At 42.6% G+C, this 19,218-nt stretch overlaps 1 protein-coding gene across 1 annotated transcript in view; it reads right to left on the bottom strand.

The window, feature by feature from the left end:
- Positions 1-19,218, bottom strand: part of LOC143291189 (transmembrane 9 superfamily member 1-like) — a 145,078-nt gene that overhangs the window by 62,236 nt on the left and 63,624 nt on the right. Inside the window, exons 5-8 of the mRNA XM_076600916.1 lie at positions 15,429-15,547; positions 15,114-15,223; positions 5,838-5,901; positions 4,498-4,569 (exon numbers count right to left, since the gene is read on the bottom strand). Coding sequence (XP_076457031.1) covers positions 4,498-4,569; positions 5,838-5,901; positions 15,114-15,223; positions 15,429-15,547 — 365 coding nt within the window. The remainder of the gene's footprint in view (positions 1-4,497; positions 4,570-5,837; positions 5,902-15,113; positions 15,224-15,428; positions 15,548-19,218) is intronic.

Raw genomic sequence — 19,218 nt, forward strand, 5'->3', positions numbered from 1 at the left:
CACCTGGGAAGTGTCACCTCATGCCCCAGTGACCTATGACCACTTGATGTTTCGCGCTGACATTGCAGAACAGCTTCGCGCAGGATTCACCTCCAGGAAGCGCAAAGCAGGCCGCAGCAAAGCAGTGCCAGATGCCCCCACTGCCTTGGCTAGCATCGAGCATCACAAGTTGTGACAACTGACACTAGTTGTGTGACATTCTTTGGATTACCTGTGGGAACTGTACTGGCAGACAGGAGACAGATTATCTCAGGTAGGCCGCAGCTTCATTTCACAACACTAACATGCATGTGCATGGAATAACTGCATGTTGGTGTGCTGTATTAGAATTGTCACCATCACATGTGACATATTTGGTGACATTTTGGTGACAGAGACACGACCTTTCACATCTAGACACACAGAATCTGGCTCACATGACAGAACAAAGCCTCATGACCATACCTGCCGAATTTCATGACTCTAGAGGTTTATTCTTGGTTGTGGTGAAGCGTGAACTATACACACCCATTTTGCGGCTAAACTCACCAAAAGAATCCGAAATCTAGGGGAGTTTGGCCTCAGAGAATCTGAATACAAGAGGGTTAAAGAAGATGACTGGAAAGAACTGAATTTTTCCTATTTTTATGCCAAATTTGGTGTCAACTGACAAAGTATTTGCAGAGAAAATGGCAATGTTAAAGTTTACCACGGACACACAGACACACACACAGACAACTGAACACCGGGTTAAAAAATAGACTCACTTTGTTTACACAAGTGAGTCAATAAAATTTCAAGAAAAGTATCTGAGTTGAAATATACTGTGTGAATGCAAGAAACTGACAAGATAAGACGATCACAATGTGCACTCGCAAGAGCCAGTTTTCAAAAATTGTAAAAAAAATTATTTACTCTTATCAGTTACAAAAAGAACGAAGACAAGAAGATTGCATAATGAGGCACACTTCCTCAATTTACTTAACTGGTGTCCAGAGCACACAAATCCTTAGTAATGCAAGGGACAGCACAGAAAAATAGTATCAACAGCTATTCACTGACATGGTGAAACTTTTTTCTGTTTCTAATAGGCTTTATTTTCTTTTTCTTTTTTTAATTTCCAAAAAATGGAAATTTTATCTTAAAAAAAAAATTTGAAGAAAAAAAAAATAGAGAGAGAGAGAACATCTGATGTTGCTGACCACTGCTGTTGCGACTACTGCCACGGCATGTGATGACAAATTTGGGAAACAAATTACTGCCCTTTCTTCACTTCATCCATCTCAATCTGTGTTTTGATCCAATGAACTCTATTGCCAAACATTATGTTACTTAGATCTGAGAATGAAATACATCATCTTGATCAGATCTAGAGATTCGTATCTCAACCAGCATGCTTTGAATAAAAATCATCAGCAACACAAGATGTTCTGTGTTTGGGAGCGTACTGAGGTTTCCAGGGCCTGATGTGTTTGTGTACACACAACGCTTTTCACACATAACGTACTTTTGTCAGGGAATGCACACATACACACCAGCACATGCACACACACATACATCCCATACACATATTTTACCATTGCTCTCATATGCACAGACAGACGCTCATAAACACACATGTGCACACACACACACCTACACACAGAAGCACACAAATATACACATTCATGCACACATGCACACGTAAACACACACAGACGCGTGCATGCAAACACATAAGAGCACAAACGCATACACATGCATGTGCAATCTCCATCCCTGTCTAGCACCCAGGGCTGTTGGTATTGTTACACGTTTGTCACTTTGCAGCTTCAATAGATAACAGAAAGACTGATGATCCTCAAGTGCCAAGAAGGAATGAAGACACTCCTGTGGCTGAAGAACTGAATGTTTCTTCATACAAAGAGAAACAATGTGTCACTGTCTGCAGCAAAAATACATTTTAAAAATGCACAGCAAAAGAAAGAAAATCAAAGTATTTGGAATTGCAAAAGAAATTTGTTTTGTTTTGGATGTAATATGAAAGATACGCTTCCAAAAGCTACCAGGCATCTCTTACACTGAGCACGTCGCCAACACTGAGGTCCAACAGATCACCCAAGCCATTGGACCCCACGATGACCTCCTAACCGTCATCATGAGGAAGAAGCTCAAATGGTACGGACACATCATGAGATCTGACGGGCTGTCAAAGACCATTGTGCAGGGCACTGTACCAGGCAGTAGGAAGAGAGGGAGGCAAAAGAAAATGTGACTGCATAACATCAAAGAATGGACAGACATGAATTTCCCAGTTTCACAGAGAGCAGTGAGAGATTTGAACCAATAGAGAAAACTGCTTTGGAAATCATCTTTGGTGCCCTGATGACCCTCCACTGGGTTACCGGATACGTGAGGAGAGGTGAGGATATTGTTACCACAGAAATTTTTTTCCTTGCTTGTGTATGTGTCACAGTGTATGTGTGTGTGTATGTTTTCAATAGTATGCTTCTTACTCTTTGTCATACTCAATGTAGATTTCAGGTGCTGTTATCAGTCTTAAATTTCACATGCTGTCTTTAATTATCATTATGAGCATTTACGCCTTATCTTGAAAAAAAACCCTGGGCACTTACAAATAGAACATACACGAAAATAAAATAAAAAAGGAAAAATAGAACACAAGATACAATACATTATCAAATTATTCATTCCACCCCCCACCCCCACACACACACACAGAACACACACAAGCATGTGCACACGCACACACACGTCATAGTACACAATCATAAATAGTACACAATCAAAAATACAACCTACAAACTCTCAAACTCACTCACTCACTAATACTCATTTAAGTTCATACTGGAAAAGGATCAGCTGTTGAGAATTATTCAGGAGGGGAAAAGGTGGGTCTTCAGACTGGATTTGAAAGACTGCAGTGAAGATGAGTGACAGAGAGGCCGAAGAAGTTGATTCCAAAGAATGGGGCTTGGTGTGAACAACCGTGTTGGCAATACATTTGGTTCGATCAGGGGGGATCCTAAGCAGGTGGGTGTCAGAAGAAGAGTGAAGTTGGCATGAAGGTATGTAAGAATGAATGAGACTAGAAGATACTGTAGACCAGTAGCCTCTGTGGACTTGAAACAAAGAGAGACGATTTTGTAAATAATTCTTTCTTGTACTGGAAGCCAGTGTAAAACATGGAGAGGAGAGACCTGATCAAATTTAGAGGAACGAAAAAACAAGACAAGCAGCATGGTTCCAGACTTTCTGAAGTCTAGCAATGAGGTATCTGGGTGAACTGACAAGAAGGGAATTAAAATAATCCAGGTGGGATAGCACAAAGACACAGAGGAGAGTTTTGGTTGCATCTTCAGTCAGGAGATGACGAATGGATGCAATTCAGTGAATCTCAAAGTTACATAATTTGCTTATATATACGTGCAACATGCTGCTGATGGGAAAGAGACTGGTTGAATATGACACTAAGATTATGGATGGAAGAAGAAAGAGGAATGCTGGTCCCACTGAGAGAGACTGTGGAAGGATGAGAGACTGAGTGGCAGTCTTTGTGGGGAGATAATCATGATTTCAGTTTTATCCTCATTTAATGTTAGCTTGTTTTTAGTCATCCATGTCTTCAGATTGGAGACGCAGGCCTGAGTAGAGTCAATGAGAGGGGGAAGGAGAGATGGAGATCCTGAAAAATAGCTGGCTGTCATCAGAAATGCTAGTGGGACAACGAATGATGATTGACAAAGGTGGAAATCGGTTGTGTATAGAGAACAAACAGAATGGGCCCAAGCACGGAGCCTTGTGGCACACAAAACTGTACATCGGAATGGGAGGATGAAAGACCACAAACAGAAACAACATTGGACCAGTCAGACAGATAAGAGTGGAACCATGAGAGAACAAGATCACAGATTCCAAAAGTGTGATTCAGACCGTTGAGGAGAATCTGATGATCAACAGTATCAAAGGCGGCCGAAAGATCAAGGTGGGAGAAAACTGATATTTTGTTGTTGTCAAGAGAAGTTAATAGATCGTTCACAATTTTGAGAAGGGCTGTCTCAGTGCTATGACTGGAGCGGTAAGCAGACTGAAATGGGTAATTTAAGTTATTGGTGCTGAGGTAATCGAGAAGCTGAGCAAGGACAATTTTCTCTGTGATTTTAGAAAAAAAAGAAGAGATTAGAAACGGGTTTGTAATTCTTAAGTGATTCTTTAGTAATTCTTTTCTCTTCTCGGTTATCAAGGAGATACCTTTAAAATACCTTTCAAAAGTAATTCTGCTTCGCATCAGGGGTGCAACACACACCCAGCATCTTGTGTCTGGAACCCCAGCTTCCCTTTTTTTTTTTTTAAAATAGTGTTCAACGGTTGCACCAGTGTACTGATAGTCAAATGTTGTATGACAAACCAGACCAGTGTAAGCTGTAGTTGATCTTCACTACACTTTTCTCAGTTTTGAACACCAATGTTTCTGTATGACCAGCATAGATTAGAAGAAAATGCATGTGGATCACTGACCAGTATGATGATTACAAAACCAATCAGCAGAAACACCAGCACCATGGAGTTGATGATGGACAACCAGTGAATCTGAAACACGAGGAACATTAAAAAAGTTGTTTCATATTCAACACACACAACACAAACACACACACCCTACAAAAAGGGTCCATATGCAATTCTTCATACTTGCTAACAATCTCTGATTATGACTAAGACCAAGACCCAGTAAATGAATGAATAGCAGGAGACAAATCTGATCATAAACTGCACTGTACATAAAAGTTCATGGCTCAATATTCCCATCCATCTATTCCCCTTCTTGACACACAGAGAAATTTTAATACCTCAATTTTAAAACCATATACATTGATGACAATTTTCATTAAGCATTTTGATAAAGTCTGAATAGCTCTAAAATTCTGATGTATATTAAGCTTCAAGTCTGACCCTCTGTCAAAAAACATATTAGTTGATTCAGTTTGACACAGCGTATGATGCCAAATAAACTGAAATATCAACAAATTGATTGCCACTATAGTATCTTTTAATAAACATATATATATATATATATATATATATATATGTGTGTGTGTGGGTATGTATATATATATATATATATATATATATATATATATATATATATGTATGTGTGTGTATATATATATATATATATATATATATATATATATATATATATATATATATATAAAACAAAGTTGAAAACCAACACCTATTTTGTTAAACAAACAAAAAAACCAAACAAACAAAAACCAAACAACAACAAAAAATATATATTTGTATTTTTTCCATTTTAATGCACTAAAATATGGTGGGCCCGAACTGGTTGGCACCTCTGCATATATTGCAACAGATCAGAAAAGAGCCATGTTGTGTCTCCTGACTGCCAAACACAAGAATAGAAGTAGTGCAGCGTCACACACACACACACACACACACACACACATATATATATATATATATATAGAGAGAGAGAGAGAGAGAGAGAGATAATAGCCAAAACACTGTTAAGCATCAACAGACCACCAGAAAAAGGATGTTAATGAACGAGAAATGTCTGACATGAGAAAGAGAAAATGAATGAAATAGAAGATTTTCCCAAGAAATATATATCTGTCCTACAGCTCTATGAATGTCACAACATTTTAATCTTTGTGGTAGTCAGGTCAGAAAAGATCAAACAAGCACATACAAAATACATGCATGCACATACAGAAATGAATACACATACATTCAAATTCCAAATGCATGCATTCCCATAGAACACAATGAATGATTAACACAATCAGACATTACCATGTACAAACATACACATGCACATGCAAAGAAACCATTACCTCCAAAGTTTTAGGAAAGAAATAGTTGTCTCTTGTCCTCTTGCCTCGATCCTCATACTTCAAGCTGGCAAACAAAACCAACAATTCAGTAAACCCGTCTCATGCAATATTTTTTAATAATCAATCAATTTTGTTTGCTCCTATATTTTTCACAAATCTCATCTTTCTCTAATGCTTGGATGATGTGAAACACAGAAGATGTTCAGAACGACAATTAACAAGCTTCAGTCACACAAATCATATCAATGTAAAGGATTTCATGTCACATGATGTTGGACTCTCACATTCTCTCATTTCTAAAAGTACATGTGTCTTCACTGGCATCCTTGCCATCAGTTATACAGCTGTACTTTGTTTTTGGAAGAAAGTATATGGTAGGCATATTTCTGTTTGTACAACTGAGGCCCAAATGGATTTTAGGATCTTTAAAATGTATATTTTATTTTCTGCATAGTACACACACACAAGGAATGAAAGCATTTGCCCGTCTGCTGGCCAAAAGGATAAACAAAAATCCATCCATCATCCTTTCATGTTGCAAAGATTTAAATTACAGACTGGGAAGCAAGCCCATTTCTTCAGCTACCTTATACATCAGTGATATTTAAAGTGTTTTACATGGTTCCCATCAATATGTACCATCACTTGCTGACGTCTATGCCATTCTGTAGTAGGACATTTGCGATAATTTCTTTTATAGCTGAAATCAGATCCATCTACACCAAGACCTAGTAAGTGTAACATGGCCAGCTGAAAAGTGTAATCTGAAGGTGAAAAGTGTAATCTCACATCATGAAATATGCATAACATATGCCACTGCTGTCTAGGCTATAAGCAGAACCACACACTTAGCTGACTGCGAGATCCCCCTAACAGGCCTGATAGTGCCAGACACTGCACTGATAAGTACCAGCTGCTGTGCCTGCTAACCCGTCACTGACCCTTCTTTGTCTTCTATTAAAGCGTGGCAATTTGCGCGCCTCTTTTGAGCGGGCTGGTGAGCATACTCCTATTTCTGCGGCATTAATGTTTTGCACCATTGGAAAGAGCGGACACTTATCTTTTTGATGGTGGTAGTACTTTCCTTGGCTGGTAAATATTTTTTAAGATAGCAGCATTTACTTGAGAGAACTGTGGTGACAATTGTGACTGGCGGTGGTGTGTTTTTTTTCATAGCAGAAGTACCGTGAGTTTGGTTTTCCTTCACATTCTGTTCTCTCACATTTCTTTCTTCCATTCCTTTCTTTCATTCTGTTTTCTTCCCTGTCTTTCTTTCGTGCTGTTTCTTTCCCTCTCTTTCTCTCCTTCATCCCTTCCTTTCTTTCGTGCTGTTTCCTTCCCTCTCTTTCTCTCCTTCTCCTTCATCCCTTCCTTTCTTTCGTTCTGTTTCCTTCTCTCTCTTTCTTTCGTCAGTGCTGCTTTCTCCCCTCTCTTTCTTTCTGTTTTCTTCCCTCTCTTTCTTTCATGCTGTTTCCTTCCTTCTCTTTCTCTCCTTCATCCCTTTCTTTCTTTCTTTCATCCTGTTTTCTTCCATCTCATTCTCTCGTTCTTTCTTCTTTTTTTTATTTTATTTTATTTCACTGTTTCTTTTTCACCTCCCATCTCCTGTTGTTCTTTGTTTCTGTTTATTCTCTCTCTCTCTCTCTCTCTCTCTCTCTCTCTCACACACACACACACACACACACAAACCAGCAGAAATTTTTCTTACAAACCGCCAGAACAAACTGCCATCCACACCCCATACACGTGGCTGTGGTTTTCTTCAATGTGCGTGAATGACTGAATCAGTGTGCCTGTGGAGTACTTGTACAAGCTGCAAAACAGTTGTGATCTTTAACACGCCACAGCTTCCTTCAGAATTTCCAGCCATCAACACAGGTTAGTGAGAGGCATGCTGATGTGTAATGCTGTGCATGGAATGTATTGTCTGTGTTGAGCGAAATATGTGAGATTAGATTCAGTGTGTTAAAAATGTGTCAAAATGCATGTTACCAAACTGGTGGTAAGCATACCTGCTTTTTTCAAACAGTTATCCTGAGAAAAATAATCGGATGTTCACATTTGAGTTTCCTATCGTTTTAAAGCTAAGACTGTGCTCTTTCAAACCATACTATTTATTAAGCGATTGCGTTGACAAGCAGTGTGTTATCAAAAGTTAACGAAGAGGTGTTGTTTTCTCCCTGTGGCCGCTGCCATCGCGCGGAACAGCACACTGGTCTTTCTCCCTCCCAACAGCTGATAACGGCTGGAAGCGCAACGTGAAAGAGAACTCATAGCGTTTTGTGCTCTCAGTTCTTCCAAGTTAAAGCTCCAACCCTTCCGGCGGTAGCGTGTTATTTTTAGGCGGCGCTTTTCCCTCCTGAGTTGAATGCAGGGTCAAGTTCGCTCCTCAGATGAACTAAACGTCAAGCGCTGAACACGTGTGATGCGTATGTGTGTAACGTGTCTAAGGGCAAGTTTGCGTGAAAAATATGTGCATGTCTGTGTGTGATTACAACTGAGAGATAGAGTGTGTGTGTGTGTGAGATTGCAACTCAGTGTGTGTGTGTGTGTGTGTAAGTGTGTGTGTGACCAAATATGGAGGAGTTTGTATTATACTCCATGTTTGGTGATACATATACTTACCAAGTCAAACTGATGCAAACTAGGCCTATTGGTTTGCTCTGCTTGGCCAAATTTTGCGCGGCTAACAGTGAAAAGACGACCGGTCTTGCCCAGTCCGCTCTTAGCCAATCAAACGCCTCTAAAAGCTATAAGCGCTGAATCATTCCGTGTCCATCGAGAAAAATACTCCATGAGAACCACGGCAGAGACACGGGGACGGACGGGCGGGCATTCGAGTTTGACATGGTAAGTATATGTATCACCAAACATGGAGTATAATACAAACTCCTCCTTTTGGTGTCATATACTTACCATGTCAAACTGATGCAGAATTTAAAGCAAATGGAGGAGGGCAATGCCTACTGGTTCGTATGGGGAGCCCTTGTAACCGAGACAGCAGCGTTAGCCGCGACAAAGGAAATCTCCTTGGAACCGTCAGCCCTGGTCATACAGAAATCTCTGAGGTAGAAGTTGATGAAGGGATTCTCAGACCGCCAGAAGGCTGCCTCCAAGACATGCTGCAGTGGCACTAAGTGCTGGAAAGCAGACGAAGTAGCTATGGCCCGCACTTCATGAGCTCTGGGATTAAGACAGCTGATATCCCTGTGAGAATGAGAGTAGGCTCTACGAATGACTTGGGAAACCCAGCGGGAAATGGTGCCTGCAGCAATGTTTTTCTTGTAATTCTCATTGGAAATGAGAAGACGCCTCTGAGAAGAACGCCTATGGCGAGACCCATTCCAATAGTATTTGAGACACCGAACAGGGCAGAGATGCCTATCCTCATCATCTTGGGCAAGAATATCAGACAAAGGTCTGACCCTCAGAGAGGGGGAAGGGACCTCGGGGTCTTGGTTCTTTCTGGAAGGAAACGAAGAGTGATGGAACCATCTCTGTGGTCCCACCTTGTGGCGGATCTTGTGGCATTCCACTAAGACCATGAATCTCGCTTCTACAACGGCCTGTGGCCAGCAACAGAAGGAAAGTGGTCTTAGGGGTGAGTAAGTTGAAAGGAATAGTCCCCAATGGCTCAAAGGGTTGTTTTCGAATGAAATCCAGCACCAGGAACAAGTCCCAGAGGGGCACTCTTCTGGGGTTTCTAGCTTCCTTCAAAGTGGCGCCTCTAGCCACCTCTATGAGCAGGAAATCCGCTTCAAAGGTGGGACCACCTAGTTGTTTGATTGTGGTACAGATGGCAGACCTGTACCCTCGCACAGAACTAGCAGACAGGTTGAGAACCAAGGAGCAGTGAGCCAGAAAGTTGGCCAGCTGCATGCTTGAAGGGTTAGTAGGGGGAATGTCCTGAGCCGTACACCACTGCAACTGTTTCTTCCAGCGAAAGTCATACAAAGTCTCAGTTCCTTCCCTCCTTGCTTTGGTGACTATGGAGAGGAGGTCAGAGGAGGCACCCCCTGGGTAAGTGCAGCCGACACAGAGGCCGACTCAGGGGTTGAAGACTTCAAAGGTGATGCTGACAGTTCCAACCGCACAGTAGCCACGCGTGCAGGTGGAACAGCTGGGGATTGGAATGAGGAATCCCCGAACGAGGCTGCCTCAGCAGATGAGGTTTGGTTTCGAGTTTCAGATACGGAACATGTGTCAGGGACTGAAGGTCCGGATACCAGGGCTGGGCTTGCCATTTCGGCGCAATGAGAATCAGCTGCGGGCATTCCAATCTGGGTTTCCGTATCACCTTGGACAGAATTGGAAAGGGAGGAAATGCGTAGGCAATCAGACTGCTCCAGTCTAAAGAGAGAGCATCCACTTCCAGGTCAGCGACCGGAGAGACATAAGTGGGAAGTCTCTTGTTGAACTATGTGGCAAAGAGGTCCACCATTGGCCGAAACCACCGTTCCCACACCCCCTGAAGGGTGTCCTTGTCCAGGGTCCACTCTGTGTGGATGACACTCTTGGACCTGCTCAGAGCATCTGCCAAGATGTTGGCTTTTCCTGCTATGTGTCTCGCTGAAAGTGCAATGCCCTTGCTGTGGCACCAACAGAGGAGATCCTCGGTCTGCAGGGAGAGGTCTGCCGAGTGCGCTCCCCCCCCATCCCCCACCCCCTTTGTTCACCTAACATGCAACCGTCGTATTGTCCGTGAACAAGCAGATGGTCTTGCCAGTGGCCTCCCCCATGAAGTGCATGAGAGCCCTGCGAACTGCCTCCAGTTCCAGAACATTGATGTGGCATAGGCACTCCTCCAGAGACCAAGTCCCTGCTGCATGGAGTGAGTCCATGTGGGCTCCCCAGCCCAGGGAGGAGGCGTCTCTGAAGAGTGCCACCTTAAGAGTAGGTGGGGCTACGGGCACCCCCTGTGTCCGAAGAGGGGTGGTTAGCCACTCTGATGTCACCTCAAGAAACCACTCACCTAGACATATCTGGGTATCCCATGGCTGAGTGCTCTGGGACCACCACAGCCTCAGTGCCCTCTGAAGAGGGCGCTTGAGAAGCCTGCCCAGGGGAATGAGAGGTGCCAAGGACTCCATCATGCCCAGGAGGGAAGAAAGTGTCTGCACTGTTGCTTGGGAGGAATGGTGCAAGTGGCTGTGGAGGCCTGCCAGACGGTCCCAGCAATCTGGCGTCGGAGAGACTATCATGGACCACATGTCGAATCTCATCCCTAAGAAGTTGAAGGACTGACTTGGGGACAGATTGCATTTCTCCTGGTTCATGAGGAAGCCCACTTGGGAGCAAAGATCTAGAAGTCTGGCCGTATGACTCTGGCACAGGGCCTGCGACTGGGCCAGGATAAGCCAGTTGTCCAGGTACACACAGAGACGAATGGATTCTGACCGGACGATGGACACCAATTCCCGCACCACCTTGGTAAACAGGAAAGGGGCAAGGGACAGACCAAATGGGAGGGCCGAGAACTGGAACATCTTGTCCCTCCACACGAACCTCAGGTACCGACAGGATGCCGGATGGATGAGGATATGAAAATAAGCATCTTTCAGATCGATAGAGGTAGCCCAATCACCCTGTTGAATGGTCTCCCGAATCTGTGCCTGTGTGTCCATCTTGAATTTGATTTTGGGGAGGAATTTGTTGAGGCGGACAAGTCCAAGACTGGTCTCCACCTTCCCGAGACCTTTGGAATCATGAACAACCGGCCGTAAAAACCCGGGCCGGGGGGACAGAGGAAGGAGACCCCGTGTCCTGATTAACCGGATGCTGTTCCCACAGCTCATTAGCCCTGAGGAGGAACGCGTCGAAGAAGGTATAAGCTGTGGAAACCTCGAGGAGGCAGCGGCGGGCCAATCTGTCCCACTCTGCTAACGTTTTAAAAGATAGAGTAGCTGAAGTGGGGAAGGTGGTGCGCTGTGAGACCAACATCCTGTCCTGCACGGAGGGCTCTGTTTCCCTGTAGGCAGGGTGGTCCTGTGTGTACAAGGACCACACCCCGCCCTTGGAGGAATCTTTATTGTCCGGGGAAAAAGCGCCCGGGGCAGAGAGGGACTCCCTGCCAGGAGGAGGGATGGAAGCAGCACCCCTGACAGTGCGGGCTGGCTTATTAAGCCATCCCTGCGCCATTTCTGGCACTGTGAGTCGTCTGGTGGTTCTGGAGTTAAAGTCACATGGCCTAAGGAGGGTCAAGAGTAACAAAGTAGCCTGAGGGACTGATTCAGCATGCGTGACCCTATTGGGGAGGGTCAGTTCAAGCTCAGCTAAGTCAGGTTCAGGCTGGTCCCTAGGGAGGTGTGGGCTCAATCTGTCCCCCTGGGATGGGGGCTAAGAGTGCTCATCCGTTTGTTCGTCCTCATCTGAAGACTGGGGCTCCCACTCTTGTTCGCAGTCCATCCCCTGCTGGGTGCCATCCCAAGTGGATGTACCCGCTGGGGCGTCCTGTGAGCTGTGGTCAGCCCAGCGGGATGAGCTGGGACGATCCCAAGCAGGGACCATGGCCGCAGCTGTTATGTACTTGATGCCTCAAGCGGGTGGGGAGCGTGTGAACCGTAGGTCCAACCATGCTTGGGATGGTGGGTGCCACACCTTCTCAGTGAGGGCATCCCTGGATGCAAGAGGAACCCATGAGTGCTGTGAGGGGACAAACACCCACTCATCTCCCTGTAGGACCGAGGGCTGGGTAGGTGGGAACTGCAGGCTCCCCCAGGCCGAGCAGGGCCCCTCGGCAGCCGTCGGTCCTGACAAGGAGGCCGTTGTGACCGTGGAGGCACCTGTAGGTTGACAGAGGCCCAGTTCGTGGACTGAGTGGCAATACTGGTCGAGGAGCTCGACCTGACCGACAAGAAGTCGATCCCACTTGTCAGGACTGTGTGTGTCACCCTGTGAGATGTGCTGGGTTGGGTCCAGTGGGGAGCAGACAAGGGGTTGGCCCCTGGTCCTCCCGGCAACCCAGCGTGCACCATAGGTGCGCCCCAGTATGGGTAGAATGGGGTTAACCACCCATGGGCACCAGCCATCCTGTGACCCCAACCCCAAGGGTCACTGGCGCCTTGACCTCCGTGAAGGGAAAAACCTGGCCAAGTCTGAGGGAGGTCAGGTCCAACTTGGGTGTCAGTCCCGCCCGAAGACAAGTGGACTGACTGCACGGAACTGCCTGAAACGCGCGGGCCTCCCCCAGCAGGGGAGACCGGCCAGATAGCAGGAAGACCTGCACAGCAGGTGGCCACGTGCCCCGAATCCCCTCCCGTGGGGAGACTGGGGTGGCTTGGCCCAGGGTGGGCAAAGTAGAGGTCCCTCCCCCCGGAACCAAAATTTTCTCCCCCCAAGGAGGTGGGGGAGTGGTGTCGGCAGAGGAGGGAGGAGGGGGAACAACAATGGGACCCCTGAGGGCCATCTCCGAGTGGGGACCTGGGTAACGGCCGGGCGCGGCCTCCCCTTGGGAGTTCACGCCTAGCCGCGAGTCCCCACCACCAAGAAAGGACTTGCCACTCCCCCCTTTCCCTGTCTCGCGCTGGGACACCTCAAGAGGCGATGCTCGTACACCTTCCCCCCCCCAGTCCCCTTCATGACCATTTTACTGGTATGAGTGTCGCCTCCACGATCAGCGTCTAAAGACGCATCACCGCGGTCCCTATCGGGCAGAATCATGAGCTCCGGGCCTGGGAGAGTCTCTTGCCAGATCTCAATCCCAGCATCATGATTCCTGCCGTCGTGGGATGGCATATGAGGTATGGTACCTGCGCTTAGGCACCCAGCAAAAATCTGATCCCCAACAGAGAAAGGAAAGACAGGATCGACTTAGAGGTAGAGAAAAACGAACGATTCGAGGGGGCCGAGTCAAATCGAGTACACAGAATGTAAGAATACAATAAACACAAACCGCATGCAGCAAAATAAGGCCAAATGAATATGCTTAATAGCCAAAAAAAGCGTAAGACGAGACAGAGCGTAAACCTGACAAGATGGCGTGGAGAGCCTTGGCCAAAGGAATGATTCAGCGCTTATAGCTTTTCGAGGCGTTTGATTGGCTAAGAGCAGACCGGGCAAGACCGGTCATCTTTTCACTGTTAGCCACGCGAAATTTGGCCAAGCAGAGCAAACCGTTAGGCCTAGTTTGCATCAGTTTGACATGGTACAGTATATGACACCAAAAGGGATGGAGAGAGAAAAGAGAGGGAGTTTTCATCTCTGTGTGTGTGTGTGCATGTGTGTCTGTGTGTGTGTGTGTGAAAAAGATGGAGGCCTGCACTGAAATACACACACACACACATTCACATGTGCAGTGTGTGTGTGTGTGTGTGTGTGTGTGTTGTGAGAAAGAGAGGTGTTTATGACGGGCGCAATAGCCGAGCGGTTCAAGCGTTGGGCTTTCAATCTGAGAGTCCCAGGTTCAAATCTCAGTAACGGCGCCTTGTGGGTAAAGGGTGGAGATTTTTCCGACCTCCCCAAGTCGACATATGAGCAGACCTGCTTCAGCTTGTGCCTGAACCTCCTTTGTGTGTATACGCTAGCAGAAGATCAAATACGCACGTCACTTGATCCAGTTCTCATCAGACTGTGTTGGCTGAGTGCCAAGAAAATCGCTCACACTGTGTCCTGCTAATAATTCGGTCAGTCGTCATCTGCTACGACTGTACAGCCGGAATCACTCACTGGTAGTCGTATCTTGGCCACTCTCTTGATTGCTCCCTTTATTTTCTATCAAGTCACTCTATCACTGTCTTCTCCTTCGAATTGAAGCGTAAATTCGATCTGATCATCAGCTAAAGAAAGCAATCTTGGTTGATTTAGTTCACCACAATCGCATGTCTTGAGCACGGCATCAGTCCGACATTTTCTTGAGCAAGTGAGGAGAGGAGCCAGGCAAACACTGGGACAGTAACCCAACCAAAACGTTCAAATAAAGGACTGCCTCATGACATTGATGGTGTTTCTAGCTATGAATAGAATCTAGAGAGATTCCCCAAGCTAAAGCTACCAGCATTTTTTTCAATGAACTGAATGCAAAGCAGGGAAAAGTCAGAATATTTCGATGACGAGTTATCTCGTCTTGTGGCAGCGAAGCGTACATGCTTGCCATGACAAGTTATCTCATCATATAGGCAGCCTTGGGGTTAATGTATTTATGAAATTGTATCAACAAGGTGCCAAAGATGTGCTTGAAATACTGCTCCTTGTCTCTTTCTAATATTTACTAAAATAAATGTCAAGCTTCATTAGTAAAAACAGTACTTTGAGAAACAAAGGGATCCAAAAGCCACTTACTCTGTTTTGTGCCATTTCACACTGTATGTGAAAGCCACCTCAATGGGGGCCGTCACTCCATCCAGAGAAACAGGCATCTGTTCTTTGGTGGACACGTTGGCATAGATGATCTGGAATCACAAGCAACATTTTTTACTGCTGGCAAATCTTCACTCAAATACTTTGTTAATATACAGATTGCTCTATGTATCCTGTGACAAGCCGAGTCACAGTAAAAATCTATAACAGCTCATATACCTTTACTTGTGTCTTTTTATTTATAAAATTAATAGAGCATATCCTCATTACCTAGTACCAGCTTCACAAGGCACTTACATATTCTCCATTGTACTCGATGTTAAAGTGCAAGTGAGCCCACAAGTACACCTTGTGATTGTGAGGTAAAAATCCCCCCTCTTCCAGATGGCCAATAAACCCACGGATAGGGATGTCATCTGCAACACCAAAGAGATAAAACTGTTATGTATAATTAACTGGAATACAAACACCAAAGTAAAAAAAACAAAAAACACACACACCACAATACAACCAGGAACAGAAAGAAAAAAAAAGAAAAAAAAAAAAAAAAAGAGAGAGAGAACGAACGAACAAACGAACAAATGTTTTATTCAGATAAGGCCAGAGCCCCTTACTGAAGGGGGGTTCATTGATAAATAATAATTAGAAAATGACATGACACAGTAAGTAGACAATTCAGATCAACCAAAAATTGTTAGCACAATATCAACCATATCACCCAAAATAGTCAACACAAATATTCAACAACATTCACGAGATAACTGTACGTAGTCTCTTCTATCCTTCATATATATATATGGCTAAGTTATGCAGAGTACATTCCTGTCTTGAAGACATGAGTAAACTGAACCTAAAATTAGACGGATCTCTATAATATTTCAGTTGAATAAGTTTTTGTCTAAGGTCACACAAAGCAGGGCAACATAACAAAAAATGCAATTCATCTTCTTTACCCGAACTGCATAAACGGCATGTATACATGGGTTCATTTAGAATGCTATACCTGAAACTATGAGAAGCAATACTAGAAATACCAAATCTAAATTTTGTCAGTGTACATTTTATATATCTATTCAGTCTTAACTCAATGTATGGCTCAATCACATGCGATGTTTTAAAAAGTCTAAACTGTACGATCATATACTAGTTTGTATACGATCATGCCAATCTTGCCACCTGCAATCAATAATACGTTGTCTGAAACACTTTAAGAAACCTGCAATATCTTCCACCCCTTGATTATCCCATACAAATGCAAAACCATATGTATTTAAACACTGACGAACACTCGTTGCCCAAGTCTTCTTACCATTATTATCTAAACTATATAACATTTTATATGCTTTAAATGGATATCTGTTTTCATTCATTCTAGTCAACTTTAGCCAATATTTAATACATTCGATATAAGAATTTAGATAAATAGGGTATCTCCCCAGTTCACCATAAACAAGATCATTTGTAGTTCGATTGTCTACATTAAGAAAACGTTTCAATGCAAACAAGTGCACTTTTTCTGTTACTATCCTATTTTCCAGTCCCCAGATTTCTGCTCCATACTGTAATATTGGCTGCACTTGCGAATCAAATAATCTAACAAATACACTAAAAGAATTACATTCTACTTTATACAAAATATGAAGAATCAAAATAACTGCTTTTTTTTTTTTGCTTTATTAGCAATGTCTTGACATGCAAAGTTGAAACTGAGTCTTGTTGAAAAATAAATCCCAAGGTATTTATATGCATTTACGACAGTTATTCTTTCGCTTCCATATGACCATCTTTCATTTCTTGCCAAATACCCTCCCTTACGAAAAACAACAATATCTGTTTTATCCATATTTACTTTTAGCTGTAAATTAGTTGCAGCAGTGTATAAACTGTTAAGTTGTCGCTGTAAACCAACTGTTGTTATAGACAGCAGAATCATGTCATCAGCAAAAAGTAAAGCAAACAGTTCAATCAAATCGAAAGTAACACCATGTTGACCATTTTGCATAATTTCTAACGCTAGTTCATTAATAAAAAGTGAAAACAAGACAGGGCTACAGACATCCCCTTGCTTAACCCCACGAATACAATTCACACAATCTGATAATTTTGCCCCCGATCTCACTCTCGCTTTCACTTCATTATACATACTTTTCACACAAAGATACAGCTTACCACTGATTCCATTTTTAAAAAAAAAACAGGCCATAAAAGTTTTCTGGAAATAGAATCGAAAGCCTTTTCAAAGTCAACAAAAGCAACATACAATTTTCTATTATTTGCAAACTGTTTTTATATTGCGGCCATTAAATATATGGTCAATAGTTGAATAGCCTTTTTTAAAACCAGCTTGATATTCTCCAATTATGTTATTCTGTGTTATCCTTTCTTGTAGTCTATTGTTAATAATGGAACTGTATAACTTACTACTAATATCACTTGAAGAAATGCCCCTATAGTTGTTTACATTGTTAATATCACCTTTCTTAAACAATGGCATAATTATAGATTCTGTCCAATTGCTTGGATAGATTCCATTATCAAACAAATAATTAAACAGCTTCACCAGGAAACTAACAGTCGTCTCACCAGAATGTTTGAAAAATTCACCAATCAGTCCATCAGGGCCAGCAGATTTACCATTTTTTAATCTTCTAATCGCTAATAAGACTTCTTCGTGAGATATAGGTCTATCTAGTATATAATTATCCCCTACATTTTCTATATTCATGTTTTCAGTTACTTCCCCCTCGTCACCATCTTCATTTTCTAACACTTTTTTGAAATGTTCGAACCACTCTTGAATAGAAATATCATTTAAAGGTAGTACTTTCTTTTTTGAGATCTTTTGTGCTGTGTCCCAAAATTCCTTTTGACTTTTAACAGAATCTATAAGTTCGTTTACTAATGAGTTATTATATTCTTTTTTCTCTTATTTAAATTTTTATACTCACGTCTAGCAATACAAAACAAAATGCGATCTTCTTTATCTAATGTTCTTCTACATATCCTCAACAGTCTGCGTACCCAGCGTTTCTCCATTTTACATTCATGATCAAACCAATTTCTGTCTGCTGCTTTTTTATTTTATTTATAAATATGTTTTTTCATATATTCTGCTTGTTCTTTAACAGTCTGATTAAACTTGTCTAATGCTCTATTTATATCAACATGAATAAGATCTTCTGCTGACTGAAACTTTTCTTGTATTTTCTGTGACTCCATAGAAAAAGAAAAATATTCTGCATATATATCATTCCAGCAATATTTAATAATGGACTGATTCATATCATAATCAGAATTCATATCACATTGCCTTGTGGAGTGTTTCTCAATATATAATACAATGGGTAAGTGGTCAGATTCAATTCTTTCTAATACCTGTAATTTTACATTCTGAGATGATGAATCAAAAAGATTTACAGACGCTAAAAAATAATCATTCACACTTGTGCCTAAATCAGAAACGTATGTGAAACGACCTTCTAGGTCACCATTACAAACGCCGTTGAGAATAATCAGTCCAAATACAGTGACAATGTTAAGTAATTTTTTTTCCATATGAATTTAATACCTTGTCTTCAGAATGTCTGTTTATTACACTACTGGCATTTTTATGACAAACATATAATTCACCTTCATGTAAAATTTCAGGGAATACATCAGAAGTTCTTGCATTCAAATCACCACATAATAACATCAACATCATCTGAACATAATTTTTCCAATACGCACTCTTCCAACATATCAATTCCATTATCAAAATCACAAATATTATAATACGGTGCATTTTCTGGAGGAACATATGCACACACAAAAAATATTAAAAACTATTAAAGAGAGAGAGAGAGATATTAATCAAAATTTTAAAAATTGATGATGATGGAGTCAGAGAGAGAGAGAGAGAGAGAAACAAAGATATTAATCAAAATTTTAACAAAAAAGGCAAGGCCTTCAAGACTCACTTGTGATACACTTTTTTAAAAAATCCAAGTTTTTATGTATTGAGTATAATGCATTTACTGTTATATTTATATTTTTTGTATTCTCTAAACTTGGCACTTTGATCTGATATTCGACCCAACAAGGGATC

The sequence above is a fragment of the Babylonia areolata genome, chromosome 16 (assembly GCF_041734735.1).
Source record: "Babylonia areolata isolate BAREFJ2019XMU chromosome 16, ASM4173473v1, whole genome shotgun sequence".
In the NCBI taxonomy this organism is placed as follows: domain Eukaryota; kingdom Metazoa; phylum Mollusca; class Gastropoda; order Neogastropoda; family Buccinidae; genus Babylonia; species Babylonia areolata.